Below are 20,272 nucleotides of genomic sequence, written 5' to 3' on the forward strand. Positions count from 1 at the left end.
AAAATATCACAAGACTTTTAGGCTTAAAACTTGGTATAAATGACCTTGTTTCGAGTCGAATATGAATGTCGGGCTTGCAGATACTTGGATGACACCACACCAGCAGTATGAAGACATGTTGTGTTTTCTTTCTGTTTAGTTTTTTTACGTCTGAAGATAAGTCCCTAATATCTTCAGTTGTATTGGATTCGGCTGCTACACTGTTTACCCCTGAAACTCCAAAGTGTTTTCTGGACTCAAACACTTCTCCCACTCCCCCATCAGCATTGGAGTGAGTAAATAATGAGTGAAATATCATATTTAGGTGAACTATCCCTTTAAAGCCAATGCTTCACGTGTTACATATGCATGTCACATTTTTTTGGGTGAAATTTTAGAAATGTTTTTCCAGCACACTGTCTTTGGCTTGTATCTAAAGTTTCTGAGACATTGAGTTTTTTTCACCCAAACCTGTGAAAACCATGCTTGACAAAGGCACTTTTTTAACAGAACTTATTTATTTAGTTGATTGTATTTTTTTAAAGCCTCCATATAAATAAGATTCTGGTAGAAGACACTCATTCATTCACTGTCTCCTCCTTCGTCACACTCTAACACAATACCAGTCACATACAGACGCACTACAGTTCCTCAAACTGGTGATATCATGTCATATGATCCTCACAAGCTGTCTGACTCCCAGTCAGAGGGGCTGTATGTGAGCCTGTATTCAACATGTAAGACCCGCTAGCTCAATTCAAAGAATATTACACCTGAGTAATAAGAGCATACTGTCAAAGGGAGTTTTATGCGTAGGCATTGTCACACAATTGTACACACAAGTGTACACACGCATGCACACACACACACACACACGCACGCATGCACACGCACACGCGAACGCACACGCGAACGCACACACACAGACTAAGTCCTGTCTGGGGGAGTGGTTCCTCTTTTCCTGTTATGACAGGAAATGCAGGCACATATGCTTCCTGACCCCAGTAGCAGAGCAGCACTGACCCCGTCACAGTCCTTCTGTGGACTGTATGATGGTAGAGCAATATGTGAGTGTGAGTGTGAGTGTGTGTGTGTGTGTGTGTGTGTGTGTGTGTGTGTGTGTGTGTGTGTGTGTGTGTGTGTGTGTGTGTGTGTGTGTGTGTGTGTGTGTGTGTGTGCAAACTATGAAAAGGAGGAGTGTGAATTTATCTTTGAAGGAACATACCAGTATGAGTTTAAGCTGCTCTGTCACTATATTCCAGTTTTGATGTTATATTCATAGCTCTGGCTGTGGTTGTAGAACTAGCTCTGATTGATGACTGATCAACCCAAGCCAGAAAGGTGCAGCAGTTAAGGATTGATCAAACTTTCCACATTCCTGCCTTAGCTAGATCAGGACCAAGGAGATTTTTTTTTAATTTATAATGAAAGACTGTTATAATTATAATTCCAGATGAAAACATGCAGGTTATTGAGAAATGACTATGATTACACTACACATCAGCTCATATTGTAATGACAGTAATGGACACTTGGATTATTGTTGTAGAAATCAACATTTGACCTGATAATGGCACCAGATGGAAAGTCAGAGAATGACTTAAGTTCTCACATATCCTACTTCAACACAATTCGGTTAACAAGCAATAATGCTTCAAAATGTACTGAAGATCAACCAACCATGATCAGTAAAACTACAGCCATGTATGACTGACAACATTTCCTCTCCCTCTTTACCTGCTCTCTTCCTCCAGGTCACGTTCACCAAGCGCAAGTTTGGTCTGATGAAGAAAGCATATGAGCTGAGCGTGTTGTGCGACTGTGAGATTGCACTCATCATCTTCAACAGCACCAACAAGTTGTTTCAGTACGCCAGCACCGACATGGACAAAGTTCTGCTCAAATACACAGAATACAACGAGCCCCACGAGAGCAGGACCAACTCGGATATTGTGGATGTAAGAAACACACACACACACACACACACACACACACAGACACACACTAGATCTATCAGTTAGCTCATTGACAGAAAAATAATCAGGAGCAATCTGATTAGTTGTTAAAGGCATTTCTAATGTTTTTTTAATATCATTGTAAACTGAATATTTTTGGTTCTCAATGAAAGTCCAAAATAATTTGTATTTTGACTATTTCTTAACTATTTCTAACTGAATATCTTTTGGCAAATTACCCCCCTACTTTGTTCTTTGATTTTGGCAAATCAGGATGGTAATAGTACCATAGTGAAATTAATAATTCCCTGTTAGCAGTTTCTGTTTGCAGCATACAGACAAATATCACTGGATCACTGTGATAAGGAGGAGAACTGAGAGGTGACAGCTTCACCGATATAAGAAGCATTTCTTTCTCTATGATATTCAGTTGGGTTTATAGATGCTTTTTAACGATGGATAACGATCATAGTAATTTCCACGGAAAGTCCTATTGAACCTAAAAACAATCTGTGAAGGAGCCTCGCAGTATGAAAACGTCTGTTATAGATTCAACAACTGAGTAAATGAATAAAATTCTTCAGAATAATCCATAATAAATATGATCAGGCTGGAAACGACTGGAGGGACTGTGTCGCAGATGCTTGTCAGGAACTTCATTTCTCTGTGTGTGCATTAGTGCGCACGTGTGTGTATGTGTTTGTGTGTGTGAGAGAGAGAGAGAGAGAGACAGCATTGCACTAGAACATAGCAAAACAGTTGTACTAGATTTAACCTTGTTCTGCTTTGAATTATGTAATAGTGTTAGGAGAACACAATGGTGAGGGTATGGCACATGCAAATACACACACACTCTTTGAACACCTACACACACACACACACAGTGTGGATATTGGCTAAGCACACCATGTCACCAAGGTTAAACCTAAGCTGTCAAAAGTCAGAGAGGAGGCAGGAGTCTGTTGCTTCAACACTGGGAAGTGAGCAGGAGTTTTTTATTCCTGCTCTGTCTTGTGGTTTCATTTAAGAAGTCATGAAACATTGATCAAGAATAATGTGGAATGTAAATAGAAAAAGGTGCAAACCCTTGCTATTGATTACAGTGAGATTTTAAATGGTTTGGGTCTGTATAGATATTTTTCCTGGAACTTTTCCCCAACATTCCTCCCTAATTTAGAGAATCCTGCGGGCTCTGAGCATGGCACACTCTTTTCTCCAAAGCGCTCCTAATGGCTAACATCGAGAGGCAACTTAATACTATTGTGACTAAAGTGGATGCAGCATTGTTATGCTTTGTTACTATTGCATTAGATCTGGTAAGATTGCAATTCAAGATTTTCACAGCAGGGTCAATTGTCGACTGACTCCTTGTTATAAGGCACTTATTCATGTCTTATTTAGAATTTTGGTGACTTCCAAACATTTAAAAACCTCTAAGCCTCAAAGGGCACTATATTAAGAACAAGGAAGGATGTTGCTACTGTGAGTCCATGTGTGTTCTCCTTGTGCACATGTATGTGTGTACCTGAGCTTTTCTTTCCACGCGGCCCACCACATGGCCTCTTGGTCAGCCCCAACAGAACCAGTTTTATATGCTCTGTAATCCTCTGTAATCTGCCACAATCCTGTTTGGCTCATTACTGTAATCTGCCCAGGCAGCCGCTTCATCTCTGCTCTCTATGTCCACAGTCTGCTGCTCTCTGCTCTAAACTGTATCTGCATCCTCTTCACCCGCTGTGTAGCATTTCCTCTGTCACTACTGTCCAGCTTCCTGTTCTCTTGTGTTCAGATCGTTCTCACCCACCCACCATCCTCCTGTTGGGTTTGCCAATCTGAGGAGAGTGTTGTGTATTGGTGCTTTGGTTAATGATTACTATTTCACAGTATTTTATTTTCCACACACAATTTTTAAGTCCATCCACCCAGCCCAAATGCTTCCCACCTCGTAGATGGACATTGTTTCCGTTTCTGCTCTTAAATATTAAATGGATGGTTCAATCGCTTCAGAGCTTATTAGCCGCTGCCTTCATGCAAGGTTCATGCTAATAAGGGAGCAGGCAAACTGATCAATTTAGGCCAGAGGTCATGTGTCTGAATGAGATGGGGAGTGTCTGAATGAGATGGGGACTTCGAGGCAGCCACAGCAGAGGAAACTCATGTTCCCCAAAAGGAGGTACCTCAGTTGGCTCTTTTTTTAAATTACCCAACATTGAGCAAACTACATCAACAGAGTGTGGCTCAGGTCACATTTTTATGTCTGTACCCGTCCAAGCCCAAAGGAAAAAGGAACAGAGCTTGACCCAACAGCAGGCTTTCTAGTTTCTTTTTTCCGAACCCGACTCAAGCATGACGCAGTTCATAAAATCTGCACTGACCCTGTCTCTAAAACGAATGGCTGTTACTTATTTTCCCTGATTACTGACTTGTGTAGTGTAAATAATCAAGTTGCAGATAGCCCAGCCAGCGCGACAGAACTCTATTCAAAGCCGAATTTCATTTGAAATAATCCGGTCTCGATGGGCTCAGATCTGGTATCAACAGGGTTTTACTTTGTAGTAAAAGGTGGAAACCCAAGCAATTTCGCATTGTCCATCCGTTTTTGTGAACGTAATATCTCAAGAACACCATAAACAAATTTCTTTAAATTTGGTGCAATCATTCACCTCGACTCAAGGTCCACTGATTCGATTTTGGTGGACAATCGTCAAGGTCACGGTGACTTTGAAAAGTATATTCAAGATTTTTTTCTTTCTTGATGTCTTAAGATCAGCTTGAGGGAATGTCTTCAAACTTGGTACAAACGTTCAGTGGAACTGAGTCGACTTTTGTGGTTGAAGGTCAAGGTCACAATGCCCTCACAAAGCTCATTGTGTTTGCATTGTGAATGCAAAATCTCTGGAATTATTTAAGGAAATCCTTTCAAATATGGTACATATGTTCACTTAGACTCACCGATTAATTAATTCGATTTTGGTGGTCAAAGACCAAAGGGCGACGTCACGGTGGCCTCACAAAGCCAATGTGGACACCAGTAAAGGTGTCCAGTGTCCTGTGTTGTTAACCATGTGTTAAATGCCATAGGGGAGTTAAAATAAAATTTTACTCAAGTTGATGCCCCAAAACCCAAAGATATTCTGTTCACCATTATGCTCCCATGACTTAGAGCATTTAGCTGATTAATCTAAGAGTTTTAATTGCAACAGAAAAGAAAGGGAGGTTGGAGTGCGTGGTTCAATGACAGTAGAGCAACATACTGTAGCTATGAAAAGGCTCTGCACCAATGAAATACACTATCTGCCAGACAGGAATTCAGTAGAAGAGAGGCTCCTTTGTTTTGGTCATCTCTTTTTTTCCTTGTGTGGCGGGGTGGCATGTGCCTATCTTGTGTGTGTGTGTGTGTGTGTGTGTGTGTGTGTGTGTGTGTGTGTGTGTGTGTGTGTGTGTGTGTGTGTGTGTGTGTGTGTGTGTGTGTGTGTGTGTGTGTGTGTGTGTGTGTGTGTGTGTGGGTGTGTAAAGAGTGCAGGTCAGACAACTATCAGCTTATTGTATTGTGTTCATTTAGCCTGGGAACTTTGCTGCTATTTATAAATCTGAGGAGTTCTGCATTCTTCACTTTTACTCCGTCAACCTTACTTTGTTTTGGCCCACTCTGCTCTCTGTCACTCTCTCTCTCTCTCTCTCTCTCTCTCTCTCTCTCTCTCTCTCTCTCTCTCTCTCTTTCGCTCTCTTTCGCTCTCTGTGGCTCCATGTTGTTTTAGATTAGAAACAGATGAAGTTTTCAATAAAGCTGAGCGTGCACATGCGCACACACTGAAGCACACGCCAACGCTTGCATGTGCTCACGGACTAAGTCCAGTTCCTTTGTGTTGGCTGTGATCCCTCCCTGCTAAATGGCTGGAAACCGGTAGTGGTCTAAAAATAGCGCAGAACACAGCTAAGAATAGCCATGACGGGCTGTGAGTGTGTGCGACTGTGGTTTGCCTGTGAATGACTGAGTGTGTGCGTAACTGTGTGAGCCACAGGAGGAAAATAGAGAAAAGGAAGAGAAGCAACTTAAAGCTGAGCAACCACGTCTTAGGTCCCCTCCTTCATTTTCCCCTTGTGACCAGTCCACTTTGTATTTGTGGAGCTGAGGAACTGTTTGTGTCCAGTGTTCATATACTCCATCTAATAAGATTGTTGCTTAGATATCCTGCTCAAGTATGTGTAATAATTCCTGTAGGTATATGTCAGTGATTATGGTAATTCCAACGTGTAAAGCTCCAATACAAGTCAGATGTTCAAAATCTTACTTAAGTAGAAATAAAGATAAATGTAAAAGTACTTTGTTTAGCAGTAGATTGTGTGTGACTGACTCTGGCTAACATTATTAGATTCAAATTGATGACGGTTTTATCTTTAAGAGAGTGTTGTTTTAAATACATTTTGAATGTAAATGCTTTAATTTAAAAGTAACTTGTAGCGGTCTAGCGCTGTAAAAATACAATATTCCCCTCTGAAATAAGTAGGTGTATATTTCAGAACTGCGCATACCTGAGGAAACAAAAGTAACATTTTTATAACCATATTTTCACACATTTAGATCAGATGTTGATACAGTTGAGAGCAGGTGGTGCTTTCAGAACCATTGGAGATGTTTCAATTCATTTGATTTAATTATTTGGTTCCCTCTGGTGACCATTAATGTCAGTACATAATATTTTAATAGATATTTCAGTTTGAACCCAAAGTGGTGGACGGGCTCAATTAACGAATGAATGAATGAGAAGCACCGAATTCTGACAAACTGATTTTGACTATTTATAACTGTTTGCTTGCGTGTTGAATGGTGGTGATATATGGTTCTACCTCTTCAGCTCTTCAGAGGTTATTCAAATGAATCACTGTTGTATTGAACACTGCACTGAGTGTCTGTTCAAACAGATAGCCTAAATGAAACTGTCCTTTTTAAACATTTTAACGGAGCTATAAAAGTGTCTAAAGCACTTTCCTTCTCTGCTCCCATGTTATGATAATATCCTGGAAAGAACTATTTTAATTGTTATTTGTAATGTTTAACTAATTCAGATGAATTGCTGGTAGACCACAATTAAATGTTATATGTGCTGATCCATAAATAGATCTTATTGTTTAGCAGCTCTAAGTCATGAAGAATCTGAGTAAATAAAGAATTAACTACACAGGTATGTCCTTCTGAGAAACTCAGATGGATGTTGCCGTCAATTTATGAACTATTTTCACTTGGAATATCCTAATAATTTTAGCTCTATTTATGACAAATTATGTCAGTTTTCAGTTAATTTGGATGTAAACCATAATTAACTGTTAAATAAAGGGTATTTCTTATGTCTTTAGTGTAGGACTATTACTATAAATATGTGCTGCTCTAATTCTGGCTTAGCAGTTGTAGTGGGATGGTGTAAAAGTTGCACGTCATGTTCCCTGGCGCACGCAGGCACATACGAGCATCATTTGATGTGGAAGTGGTGAAGCAGGAGGAGAAGACCACCCACGAAATAGAGAGAGCAGTGGAAGCAACTGAAACTGAGAAAAGAAAATCAATGGAAAAGAAAAGTAGTGCGGATGGAGGTGTAGATGGATGTGGGAGGAGGAAGAGCAGTGTGTGTGTGTGTGGGGGGGGGGAGTTATGGGGGCAGGCTGGCATGGTATTATGGCATCCTCCCTGTCTGTCTCCAGTGCCTCCATAGAGCTGTTCAAACCACCTGCCACCATACACACCCTGACACACACATTCCTGACCAGTGGTGTAAAGTAACTTAGAATATTTACTCAAGTACAGGACTTAAGGGCTTGTTCTTTCATTTCGTAGCATTTTATGCTTCTCTATCACTTTAAATGTAGTGCAGCGTAGTATAAAGTAAGTACAGTATAAAGTAGCATAAAGTAGAAATACTCATTTACAGGTATAAGAAAATGTTGTATCTTTATTGGTATTGCTACCTTTACTAGTGGTCTTAATATGTGCTCCTTAAACAACCATTCAAGGTTGAAATGATTCCATATTTTCACACAAAGCAAAGATTAAAGTCTGTAAAAATAAATTTAGATAAGTGAATCAGAACTTGTTCATCTCACCACCCCTCAAATTTATCTGGTGACCATTTGGAGGGACCAGACCTCTAGGTTGTGAAGCAGCGGACTAAAATATCCAAGCAGCTCAAAGCTGTAAAATGCTGCTGAAGCATTAATGATTCAGGATTAATGATTCAACAATGTCAGTTCATGTCAAGTACTTTTACTGTGATACATTTTGTTTAATGTTTCTGAACTTCAAGGCTAATTTTAAATACAGTTTTGCATGTAATTGAGTAGTTTTACTATAAGGTACGTACTTTGTTAACATAACCCATTCAAGTGCTTGTTTTTGTTTTTTTTATTGAAAGAGGAAGGAGTGGGTGTGCAGTAGTGACACTGTGTACAGTGTGCGTGTTTGAAGAGGGGAAAGTAGGCTAGAGGAGTCGGTTTTATGTTTTAGTAGAAGAGCCAGATTTGACAGATTGTGAGGGAGGGATGGGAGTGACGAGAGGCGCACAGGAGTAAAAAATAGCCTTCTACGGCCATCCCTCTAGTAGCCACACTAGCATTGGTGGTAGCTGCCTCACCCTTCTCCTCCCCCTCCTCTCACCCCCAAGCCTCTAAAGCAAAACAGGTGGACATGACTGGGATGAGTGGGATAGCTGCACTGGGCCAACCGCTGAGTCCTGTGTGTGTGTGTGTGTGTGTGTGTGTGGGTGTGTGTGCGCTACAGTCTTCCAGTGTCCAGTGACAGACTGGACTAATGGGCTGTGAAGTGCTGAAGCAAGGCCACTGAGAGCCAAACCACACACACACACACACACACACACACACACACACACACACACACACACGTAAGCACAACCAGCTTCATCATCATCTGATACCTGCGTTAGAGGAGAGATTTTACAATGCTTACATGAAGCTTACTGACGTTTGAGTCACGCACATGTTTGCCAAATCCACACATGAACTGAAGTGAAAGTCAGACGTATCAGGAGGTTTTATAATTTTTGTGTTTCCGATGTGTGTCATGTCTGATTGTTCTTTCTCTTTATTCTCAGCTTGTTTGGCTCAAAAAGTTATTGGATGATGATGATGATGATGCAAACTGAAGGGATACCTTCTCATATGGTGCTCTCTTGTGGTAGAAATATGCACTGCAGCATTTTTTGTTATAAGGATAGGTTCACATTTGTGCAGCATACATACACAAGAAATAATACATTGATTTTAATTTAGCAATTATCTTAATACAAAGTGCAGTTAACAGATCAAAAACCTAAATCATATGTGACCTTAAATCAGCAGCTGGTACTGAGGAAGTACTTGTCGGTTGTTCAAAGACTGTCTCTTGATGTGATCCATGACTGACTGTATCTTGGAACATCACTGCCACCTGTTGACCAGTGAAATACAGTGGTCATCTCTATGATTTTACATGTCATGTTTTTTTTTACCCCTTCTAACCAGACACTGCGTAAAAAGGGTTTAAACGGCTGCGACAGCCCCGACATCGAGGCAGATGACTCTGCTGGTCAGAGCCCAGAGTCAGACGACAAATACCGCAAAATCAATGATGACATCGACCTAATGATCAACAGACAGAGAATCTGTGTAAGTTCTCATTATTCTCTGTGTTTCCATCTAAGCAGTGTGAATGTTTATTCTCAATAATGTTAACTGTTGAATTTAATTGCACAGCAGGGTCTGCCTCCCTCCAACTATGACATGGGAGTGTCCATCCCAGGCAGTAATGCCAGCGGACTGCTGTACTCCCACCCAGGCATAGGAGGTGGTCTAGGTAACCACAATCTGCTGCCCATCTCACACACACACCCCTCCCTACAGAGAAACAGCATGTCCCCTCAGCGGCCCTCTAGCACTGGAAATGCAGGTATGTATGATATAACTACATAATCCTAAGTAAAGAATCCCTACTCTTGACCCCTCGATGTCTGACCTCATGTGTGTGTTGTTTTTGTCTATGTAGGACTGATGGGCTCAGAGCTGACGAGCACTGTGGTCTCCAGTGTGGGTAAGACTGGAACTGCATCATATTCCATAGTCACTACATAAGTTTCACAGGACTTGTGACCAGTTAAATTGTTAAATTAAATTAATCTGCAGCTATTTTCACTATTAGTTAATCACATGTCCTTTAATTATTTCAAAATTGTAATCTGGAATTTCTGCCCAATCAGATATTTTATACATTAAATGATGACTCGAACAATTATAGTAATGATGATGATTACTTGCAGCCCTGGTACATCTTTACATACACATTTAATCATGAGATGTACCTCTGATTTTAAAGATCTCTTATACACTAGTGTCCTGGTCAAGATACCTTAGTGATCATTAATCACAGAAATGTAACAACCAAAACAGAAACTTATTGACAACTCTTATTTGAAATCATTTAATCATTTAAGTCATTAAAAAAAGCCAAATCTTAAAGGTCTCCAGATCCGCTTCCTAAATATAAGGATTCACCATTATCATTATTTAAGGGGGTTGGGATCAGCAGAACATTTGAAGACGTCACTTTGGAGTTTTGGAAATTAGATTGAGTATGTGAGAAACTGAGAAAATAATCAGCAGAGTAATCGCTAAAATGATCTGAACTGCAACCCGACAAAAATATGACATGATGAATTAAACTAAATATGAATGGTTATAAAAAGTAACAGCAATAAATACATCATGACAGTATAAAAAAAATCCTAAAAACATTAAATGTATTAATAAAATCCTAAAACAGAAAAAACTGCAGATCACAATCTTATTATTCCAAACAAACAACCTGCTGGGTTCTAAATCAGAGAGAAAGGATAAAGCATGCACAAACCTTCAGAAACAAAGATAATTTATCAATGGATTGAAATTAAAACATGAATATACATTTTTGTGTCTCACTAGGAAATGGCAGCTACAGCAACCACTGCACCTCCCCGGGGCTGCTGTCTCCAGGAGGAGTCTCCAAAAACATGCAGGATAAGAGCCCTCCTTCGATGAGCATGAGCCGTAAGCCTGACCTCCGAACGCTGATGCCGCCCTCCAACAAGTGCAACAACATGCCAACTGTTGTGAGTGCCTTCTTCTCCATTCCACCCCTGTTTACTTAAATTCATTTGATTTTAACTCTGTTCATTTCACCGCAAAACGCACACTATTTTAATGCATGGAATAATTTTAGTTTGTGCTTTAATGCTGCCCTTCAAGTGTGAGGACGTTGACCTCATGTTGGTAAGTAGCATGTAAGGGAACATGTGGTGCAAAAGCTCTGAGTCTGGTGATGTTTGGGGGTCAGTACATCACAGGGCAGATTGACGTTTTTCACTGACCGCAGAAAAAAAGTTAAGAATTTTTATCCTCGGAAATCTGAACAATGTTCGAGGTTAATCACTGTAGTCGTTGCCCTCCCTCCCTCCCTCCCTGAAATTTGACAGACACATACTAAATATCCTCCATGAAAAACCTAGATCTCAGTTCCTAGTATTAAAAAGAAACCAAACGTAGTACCTGTGTTAAAATGTTAAGATGTTTTTAGACTATTTTCATTAGATGCAATGAGGCAACTGTAGGTTTGAATCAGTACAAACTGTTTACCTTTGGCGTTCCATCAGGGCAAGCGATATCTCTCTGTACATCTGATCTCAGAACAGCGTTCAGTCCTGAAGGATCTGATGTTGCCTGTTTGAATTCATTTAGTAATTTATGCTCTTTGGCAGCAGAGTGTTGTCTGTGGAAGCTAGCTTTGACTTCCAGCTGTTTCATATATTGTTTTTGCGGCTGTGACTGTGTCCGGTTGACCAAGCATGCAGCATGTTTTGGATGTTCTTGATCGTACCTCACAGTTTCCAACAGCTCCTGCCATTATCTGGCTTTAGGCTCAAATTTTCAGAAACTGACTTTGCACTCTGTGTTCTTCATGGAGACATTAAAATAGCCGTTGCCTCCTTTGTAGCAGCTGCAAGTGAGTATATTGCTCCACAAGTGTTGGGAATTTACGAGCAGAGTGACCCTGCCTAATAAACAGCACTGCAGGGCTTCACTGAGATTTTACTGAAACCACTCAAATGAAATGTCTCTGCAGCTTATCTGAACAGTAACATTTAGTGTTTGGTCCATTGTTTTGAGTGTGTCTTTGTGTTCAATGATTCAGGTTTTACAGATGTTCATTTCCATTGTTTGTGCAGAACCAGAGAATAAATCACTCTCAGACCGCTCAGACGCTGTCGACTCCTGCAGTGTCCATCTCTGCTCCGACTCTTCCTGGACAGGGGATGGGCGGATATCCGTCAACACTCAGCTCTTCTTATGGCACAGGTGATTACTACAGAACCATACGGCCGCAGACAGAGGACGGCTGCCTCATATAGCATCTAGTCATTTAATGAGGAGAGATTTCTTTTTGTTTTCTTCAGAGTTCTCTCTCGGAAATGACCTGTCCTCTCTGTCTGGATTTTGTGGTTCTGGTCTCGGATCCATGACAAGCTGGCAGCATCAGCAGATACAGAACCTGCAGCATCCAGCACTCGGACACATGGGGTAAGGGTTTCTGATTAAAATAACGTGTTTTGGTGCAAAAATTATAAAACACATATTTTCAGATAAAAAGGAAAAGATAGATGACAAAAACCACATGGCAGAAGAGAATTCAATGCATTCAATAACTTAATCTATCTCTATAAAATCTTTAGATCAAAAGTAATCTGATCATACCTTTTCATATTTGTTTGTAAATCATTCTACGTTAAACCTGGTCTGCACACATAAATACAATACTTAATAGGGAATTTAAGTTCATTTGTTTTTCAACTTTTACATAGGAAACAACTATATGAATTGGTTAAAGGTTGTTTAGTTTAAAAATGAAGGAGTTTGTTTAAATTCCATATGGTTAACCCAAGATTACTGAATCTCTATTGTGGGGTTACTCAAAGCTCAATGTAATGCCCATGGTTATTCATTTAGAACATAGATGACACAAATGTTGATGATTTTATGAGCAGATTATAGAGGAATTTTTAAATTATCAAAGTTGTTTTGATGGGTATTCATAAAATAATAATACTATGAATGTGTTTAGATGAGTTTGTATTATTAATAGAATATTTTGATTTAAAAAAATGGATACAGTCTTTCCTCTAGGATTTTTTCTTAGCAGTGGGGGCAGTGTGGCAGGTGAGTGGGAGGGTGAGGAGGGAGAACATGTGGGAATACTGGGATCAAAATCACATAAAATTTGCAGGAGTTGTTACTGGACAAAAGTTGCCTGTGGGTTGAGTGTGTACATTCAGGGTGTGACCCATACAGTGTGAGTTTATATTCAGCAGGTTCTGTTTGGGACAGATGATTAAAACATGCAACAGATTAATTAAAAAAACTCTCTTGTCCCACAGAAACTTGTGTCAGAACTCCAACCTAAACCTCAACTCCGGTCATCAGAACCTACACATCAAGTCTGAGCCAGCTTCTCCTCCCAGAGACCGGAGCATTGCCATGGTCGGCACAGGACTCGGAGGAGGCGTGACCACGGCTGGATACTCTACCTCTGCCAGGGGTCCCAACGAATCGGGCCGCTCCCCCGGTGACAGCGCATCCAGCTGCGGGAGCTCGTATGAAGGCAGCGAGGAGCGTGAGGATTATCACGGCAGCGACGGCTTCCTACTCCGACCTCTGTCCAGTCAGGAGGAGCGCCACAGCCCCTCAGTCAAACGGATGAGGCTATCAGAGGGCTGGGCGACATGATGGGGGCCGGTCTACAACCAGAGGGGAAGGGATGTTAGTAAAGTTACCTTATAGTGTTATTATTATTATTATAATCAAATTCTTATTGTACCGAGTGGGTGTGCTATATGTGTAATGGTAACATGTACGTGAGGGGGGGGCGGGCAGAGTCAGACAGTGATACAGTGATGCTCTGCTGTATTTACAACATGTTCTGTACACTAGAGCAATGACTCCTGGAAGATCACAACTGGTGAACAGAACTTGTAAGATATGGTTTTTATACTTTGAAAGCTGTGTCAAAAACATCTCATCAAAACGGAAGATTAAGGGGAGTTGACACCCAACTGTTCTTAGAAGAGGTAAAGGGTGACATTTTAGTGATTTTAGTGCAAGGATAGAAATAATGAAAAAAATAATTTCATAACATCCAAGGCCAGAAAAATGAAATATATTTTGGAAATGTGCAATAATCTTAGAATATGAGATACAAACACAAAAGGTCAAAATCGCCCAATTCATGTAGGTGATCGATTCAGCAGTTAAATATTAACCTTAGTGTGATTCTTTCAAACCTTAATCGTAATACTTACATGGGATGAAATACCAGAATTATGATATAGCATAAACATCAACAGATGCAGATCATTGATTTTTATTCCAAATAACTCAACTTATCAGTAAACCACTTAAATCCATGATTAATGTGATGCTTATTATGCAGGGCGTGTTAAGGAATAGCAACTTTTGCCTGCTTTAGTGCATTGAAGAGAATGAGTAATGGGTATAAATACACTGAAATTAACTTAAAGCAAAGTGGGTAATTTCTCCTTAGATGTTTTTGACACAGTCAGTGAGTGTGGCTGTTCTAAAGACTATTTCTTACATGTTTTACACAAACAGTTTAATGCAGGATGTCATTTCACACCAACATGTACTGAAGTGGCTGGAAGGGCTGATGGTATACATGCAATGTTGGCTTTGTGTGTGTTTGGGGATCGTGGGGGGGGGGGTTAAGTAAATAGCAAGTATGTTTAATGCACATTCACAGATGTGCACATGTATGCAAACTAACAAAGGTAAAGTGAATAAGTCTGGTACTCTGAACGGTGAAGCTACTTAATGAGATGTGGATCATTGGAGCCATGAGAGCAGGCGTGCTGAGGTGAAGCGCTTAGCGTCACCACCTCATACAGTACATGCCGTGTTGCAGGTTCAACATGTGTGCACACACAGAAACCTAAAGGCACATTTCGAAAACGTATGGAAGGTAAAGTCTGGCAAATAAAAGAGGTAGAAAGAGAGAGCTTGAGTAGGTACAGTAGGAGAGAGAGGGAGGTGGAGAAATGTAGAGGTGTAAGAGAAATGTTGACTGAGGACGATTAGAAACTTATTTGCAACAGGTTGCATAGAAAAGAAGCTTTGATGTGAAGAAACAAATCAGAGTTAGTAAGTAGTTTTCAGAGCACTGTTAGAAAAAAATGAGGATTTTTATTTTTTTATTATTTTGGTGGATGCAATCCAACAACACAAACGTATATGGAATCAAAAGTCATGTTAATCTTTTACTTTTTTTTACAGAGGAACTGAAAAGTAACCACTACTTAATACTTACTTGTTCATTTTAAAATGTATGGATTTGCACTTCAGATCTGGCTCACATGCTGTGAAGGAGAAATAGGACATTTATTACTAACTAAATACACCAATGAATAATCAGGGATGTAGAACTTCAAAACAAAATAAAAGTGGTGAGGATTGAAAAAAGGAAGAATAAATAAATTAATATTTAAGATGTTTGTTTTTAAGTAAACAAAGATAAGTAATCATAAAGTTATCAATTTGAATTGCATTTAAACATATAACGGGAAGTTTAAGCATCTATATGAATTCACATTGCTTCATAATCTTCCTCTGAAATTATATTTTTAAACTAACTCAAACTGACTAATTGACCAAATCGTCTCAGCTCTGCAAATGCTAAAATTGAAGATAACATTTTTAATTTTCTTTGACTTGACTTTCTGAAATCTGTGTTTTAAACCTTACACAAACTATATAAATTCACACAGACATCTGAATATTTAATGCGATGGAATTTAAATTTAAATGTTAAGTATTCTATAGTGGTTACAGGTCACAATTTGGTAATCATTTGTCTAGAAAATGTATATGGCTTCTCTTGCGTCCATACACCACAACCTGCATAATTTTCATATAAAATCAACAGCGTCTGTGGGTTTATGTAACGACTGGAGTGGTGAATTACACAGAGAGGGAGTTCAGTCTCGCTCCAGTCACACTAAAAGCCATATACAACTGGACAATGCTGTTACACTGCACAAACTTTATTGTGTTGGGTTTAAAAAGAGAGCTTCCTTCCTTACATCGAATTGATATTTTTGGATGTGTGCAGCTTTATTTAATTTGATAACAATATACAAACATGAAGAACATGTGCAAACCATTTTTTAACAAAGATTCTGGCAGATTTTAAGTTAGCTGTAAAGTGAAGTACAGATCCCCTTTAAAATCCGCTGTGTCGCTGGTGTCAGAGCCAACATCATCTCACAGAGCACAGAAGACAATCTGCCCTTCTCCACATCACCATTACATCTGCAGTGGTGGAAGAGATACTCAAGTAAAAACACCAGTACAACAGAAGTCATGTACTCAAAATCCTACTTTAGTATAAGTTCTGTATTGTCAGACTCGAGTAAACAGTTGCTTCCACCACTGCATGTTGTTGAAAGGTATTTAGGACGTATATCAATAATCTGTGCCTTGTACCTCAACACGGTCTGACACCAGTCGCAGCAGGATGAACAGTAGTTTAGGCTCTGATATCCACATTTTTGTACTTTTAAAGTGACAGAAGTGGCTAAGGGTTGTTCACATTTGAATATTTTGGTTTAAGAGCTGTATATTTGGAGCACAAACCCTCAGCCACAGTTCTGCACTCCACGTGCCCAGTTTACTGTAAATCCAGTGACTAAATTCACTCATTCAAATCCCTTTAGCTGTTCTAGTTTGAAAGACGCTGCTGTTGAGTTACAAACTACTTTATGATGCTGTTTAAAAAAAACGATGAAAAAAACCAGGGCAGAGCCCAGATGTATTTCCTCCTGCACTCCTTTTCTTCTATGATGACTGGAGTCTCCGGGTTGGTCGGCTTCCGTCTTACTGCACCACACCTGACTCAGCCTAACACAGCTCACTGAGGGACAGGGCCAGGAGCTCGTCCTCAGGCTTCAGGTTGAGTCGATGGGTGGAGGAGCACGTGGAACGGTGGAGTGTAAACTAACCAAAGTGTGAAATACCCTGTATACTTGTGTTTTTGGTTTGATTTCTTTAATCTGTAACTGCCTGGACTTTGTCAAATCCGTGCTTAAAAAGCCCTGATGAAATGATTTGAAGTTATTTTTATCTGGTGACGTCACTGAATGTCCTCTGTACTTTAAATGTACACCCCTGGGCTGCATTTTCCCCTCTTTCCACGCACGAGTGCTTGAGTAACTGCGTAAGTAAAATACTCTAAGAGATTGTTAGCGGCATAAGCTGGCCTTTGTCGCCACTTGGAGACATTGATTCTCAGAAGAGAAATACAGTGCACCTCTGTTGTCGCAAATCATGTACAGCGGTTCCCTCACTCAGAAAAGTGGTTGTATTTGTATTTTGCAGGAAAAAGAAAACTTTAAATATACAGGCTCTGTTACAAATGTCTCTGTGTGGTTTGTTATCATTGCTTCCTCACTTTCTACTGCACACTAGTTTTTATTTCATGCCAGAGATTTCAGCAGGAAAACATAAATATATATATTAAAAATATGTAAATGACCAGAACTTACAGCTGTTATTTGATTTGTTAATTTATTAACATGAACATATTATACATCACCTCAAAATATACTGAAAATGTTTGTTTCTGTGAGTTGATGCAGTTCAAACCCTGTTCTTTAAAAAGTTCCTGACAGAAAGGACATTTGAAGTAACACTTAGGTTCTAGGTGGGAATACTCACAGCTATAGCGATCCACTGTCGAACTCGGCAACTCTGGATTGTCTGATCCTTCAACTGGAGTCTGCTCACCATCCCCAACACCAGATTGCAGACATTCGGCCCCCACCCTCCAGAACGCTCTGCCAATTGAGATTTGCAATACGGGGTGGCTCTACCCCTGTGGCTGAGGTTCTCCAACCAGAAGGTCGGCAGTTCGATCCCCAGTCTTCCCCATCCGCATGCCGAAGTGTCTTTGGGCAGGATGCTGAACCCCGAATTGCCCCTCATAGGAAACAAAAGTGCTGCTAATAGATGCACTGTATGAATGTGTGTGTGGATGGGTGAATGGCAAACTGTACTGTAAAGTGCTTTGAGTGTTCATCAAGACTAGAGATGCACTACTTTGTCTTTGTCCTCATAAATATGTAAAGAGTCCTTGTGTCCATTGAAAGGCGCTACACAATTATAAATTAAATTAAATATGCTCGTTCTCTGTTTCCTCTTAGAGAAGAGGCCTAATCGCGTCAGTCTACAACCGTTTGGTCAATGTTTAGTTTATGGCCTTGACTGATTCATTATTTTTGCGGCTTTCTAAGAACCCTGTAGGACGAACTACAGTGGCCCTCAGGTTATGTGAAAACATGCCGCGCTCTTCAGCCCTCATATAGTTTGTCCATTCTGAGCTACTGTAGAAACCTAATGGTGAAACATGGCGGACCCTGTGGAGGAAGACCTGCTCCTAATGTAGACGTAAATTCAAATGATTATATTATATACAATAATGAAAACATCATGAATGTTTAATCCTACACACTGGACCTTTAAATATTATGAAGAACACAGGGTTTCTCTACACATCATCATCACGCAGAGAACGTCTCATGGGACACAGCTTTTTTTAATTCACAATGCATCAAACTATTGCAAAATGTAACAATATAATAATGAAGTAATTTGGAGCGTATCACACAATTGTGATTTCAAGGATGGATGTCTATATGTACATTTTTGAAAAAGTATATGACATCGGTAGAAATAATCTTTTTATTCTGGCTTAATTTTAGAAAATTAGAACATGTGTTTGATTAGTTTGTCAATTTTTTTAATATATTTGCCTCAAAAACAAAAAGGAGCCGTATTATCTCATTTGCATGTGCTAGGAGAAGAGGAAAAGAGGCTAAACAGAGAATTGGAAGATAATATAAAAGATTTGGAACATAAACATAAACAATGGGCGTCGGCCAGTCTCCTAAATGACCTAAACGCAACCCGGAGAGAACTCAACAGCCTACTATCAGATCAAATTGAGGGAAGTTTAAGATTCACAAACCAAAGATACTATGAACACGGTAACAAGGCAAGCAGATTATTAGCATTTAGATTAAGAAAACAGCAATCATCTAATACAGTACAGAAAATAAAATCAAAAGAAACGTTTGTTACAAAACCAGATAAAATAGCAGAATCCTTTGCTGAGTTTTACGAATCTTTATACAAAAATACAGATACCTGCTCTGATGATGCAAAACCTACAGAGTTCCTAAACCCTATAAAATGAACTGAACTGACAGAACCAGCAGCTAAGGAATTAGATGAGCCTATTGAGGAATGGGAGATCAATAATAGATAAAAGCCCAGGACCAGACGGATATATTAATGAATTTTCATAAAGAAGGTAAAGACCCCACAGAGTGCCAATCCTATAGGCCGACATCGCTGCTGAACGGGGATCTGCGCATTCTAACAGCAATCTTAGCGAGAAGAGTCAGTCATATAATCACTGAAATCATCCACCCGGATCAGACGGGATTCATCACTGGAAGATACTATGGTGATAACTTACGACGCTTATTAAACATGATATCCCATCAAAAAGAAGAGAAATACACTGTACCTGAATATCATGTATACCAACTATATACAGTTGAAAAATGGACAAAGAAAGTAACTGTCTGAAAGTGCATGTTGTTATGTTGTTGAAAACTAAATAAAAAATGAGTTAAAAAAATAAATAACCTTGTGCAGGCCATAGAAGAGATAAAATGCAAAATACAGCCAAGTGAAGTACAGTACAAATGAACCAGTCCTATACATGAGTATCAGGGACTGTTGTGTTTTCATAACCAGTATCAGATATGAAGCAGTGACCCACAGATAACTATTATAATCACGACTAATATTCACTGTTAAACCCAGTGACAACGTGTCTAAACGACTAACTCAGCTTCAGTTGACACACACACTGATGCTGACTCTGTCACGTGTTAACAGCGCAGCTACTGAGGAGTCAGCCCACCTCCTACTTCTGGGACCATGTGGTGTTTAATGATGTAAGGGGGGTAAACTTTGTTTCCACATGCAGGGTTTAAAGGCCAAAGGAATTGCTCAACTTCACCCGACCACATAATGATCAAGTGTGTTGCAGCGACAGACCAACAGCCAGGGGGCAGCACAGACTCCTCATCACTTTCCTCTTATTCGTGGACAGCTGAAAGAGTGAAAATACCAAATCACCCAATTTAACAGGGTTGAAACTAATAATTATGTCGATTTTTCGCTTTATC

General features: G+C 39.8%; 1 protein-coding gene and 1 long non-coding RNA gene across 3 annotated transcripts in view; one reads left to right on the top strand and one right to left on the bottom strand.

The window, feature by feature from the left end:
* mef2ca (myocyte enhancer factor 2ca) overlaps positions 1–14,184 on the top strand; it is a 29,488-nt gene extending 15,304 nt beyond the window's left edge. Inside the window, exons 4-11 of one of the 2 annotated variants that reach the window (XM_034602823.1) lie at positions 1,734–1,937; positions 9,444–9,587; positions 9,678–9,867; positions 9,964–10,008; positions 10,896–11,062; positions 12,176–12,305; positions 12,404–12,527; positions 13,382–14,184. In XM_034602823.1, coding sequence (XP_034458714.1) covers positions 1,734–1,937; positions 9,444–9,587; positions 9,678–9,867; positions 9,964–10,008; positions 10,896–11,062; positions 12,176–12,305; positions 12,404–12,527; positions 13,382–13,730 — 1,353 coding nt within the window. In that variant the 3' untranslated portion in view covers positions 13,731–14,184. Of the gene's footprint in view, positions 1–1,733; positions 1,938–9,443; positions 9,588–9,674; positions 9,868–9,963; positions 10,009–10,895; positions 11,063–12,175; positions 12,306–12,403; positions 12,528–13,381 lie in introns of both variants that reach the window. The other variant, XM_034602822.1, reaches the window with a different exon arrangement.
* A 1,044-nt stretch (positions 14,185–15,228) lies between these two features.
* Positions 15,229–17,533, bottom strand: LOC117771971. Its single transcript, XR_004615680.1, has 2 exons — positions 15,784–17,533; positions 15,229–15,724 (listed from the first exon to the last, which is right to left on the bottom strand). It is a non-coding gene; the product is annotated as an uncharacterized LOC117771971 (long non-coding RNA).
* Positions 17,534–20,272: the final 2,739 nt, after the last annotated feature.

This window comes from Hippoglossus hippoglossus, chromosome 12, assembly GCF_009819705.1.
Source record: "Hippoglossus hippoglossus isolate fHipHip1 chromosome 12, fHipHip1.pri, whole genome shotgun sequence".
NCBI classification, from domain to species: Eukaryota; Metazoa; Chordata; class Actinopteri; order Pleuronectiformes; family Pleuronectidae; genus Hippoglossus; species Hippoglossus hippoglossus.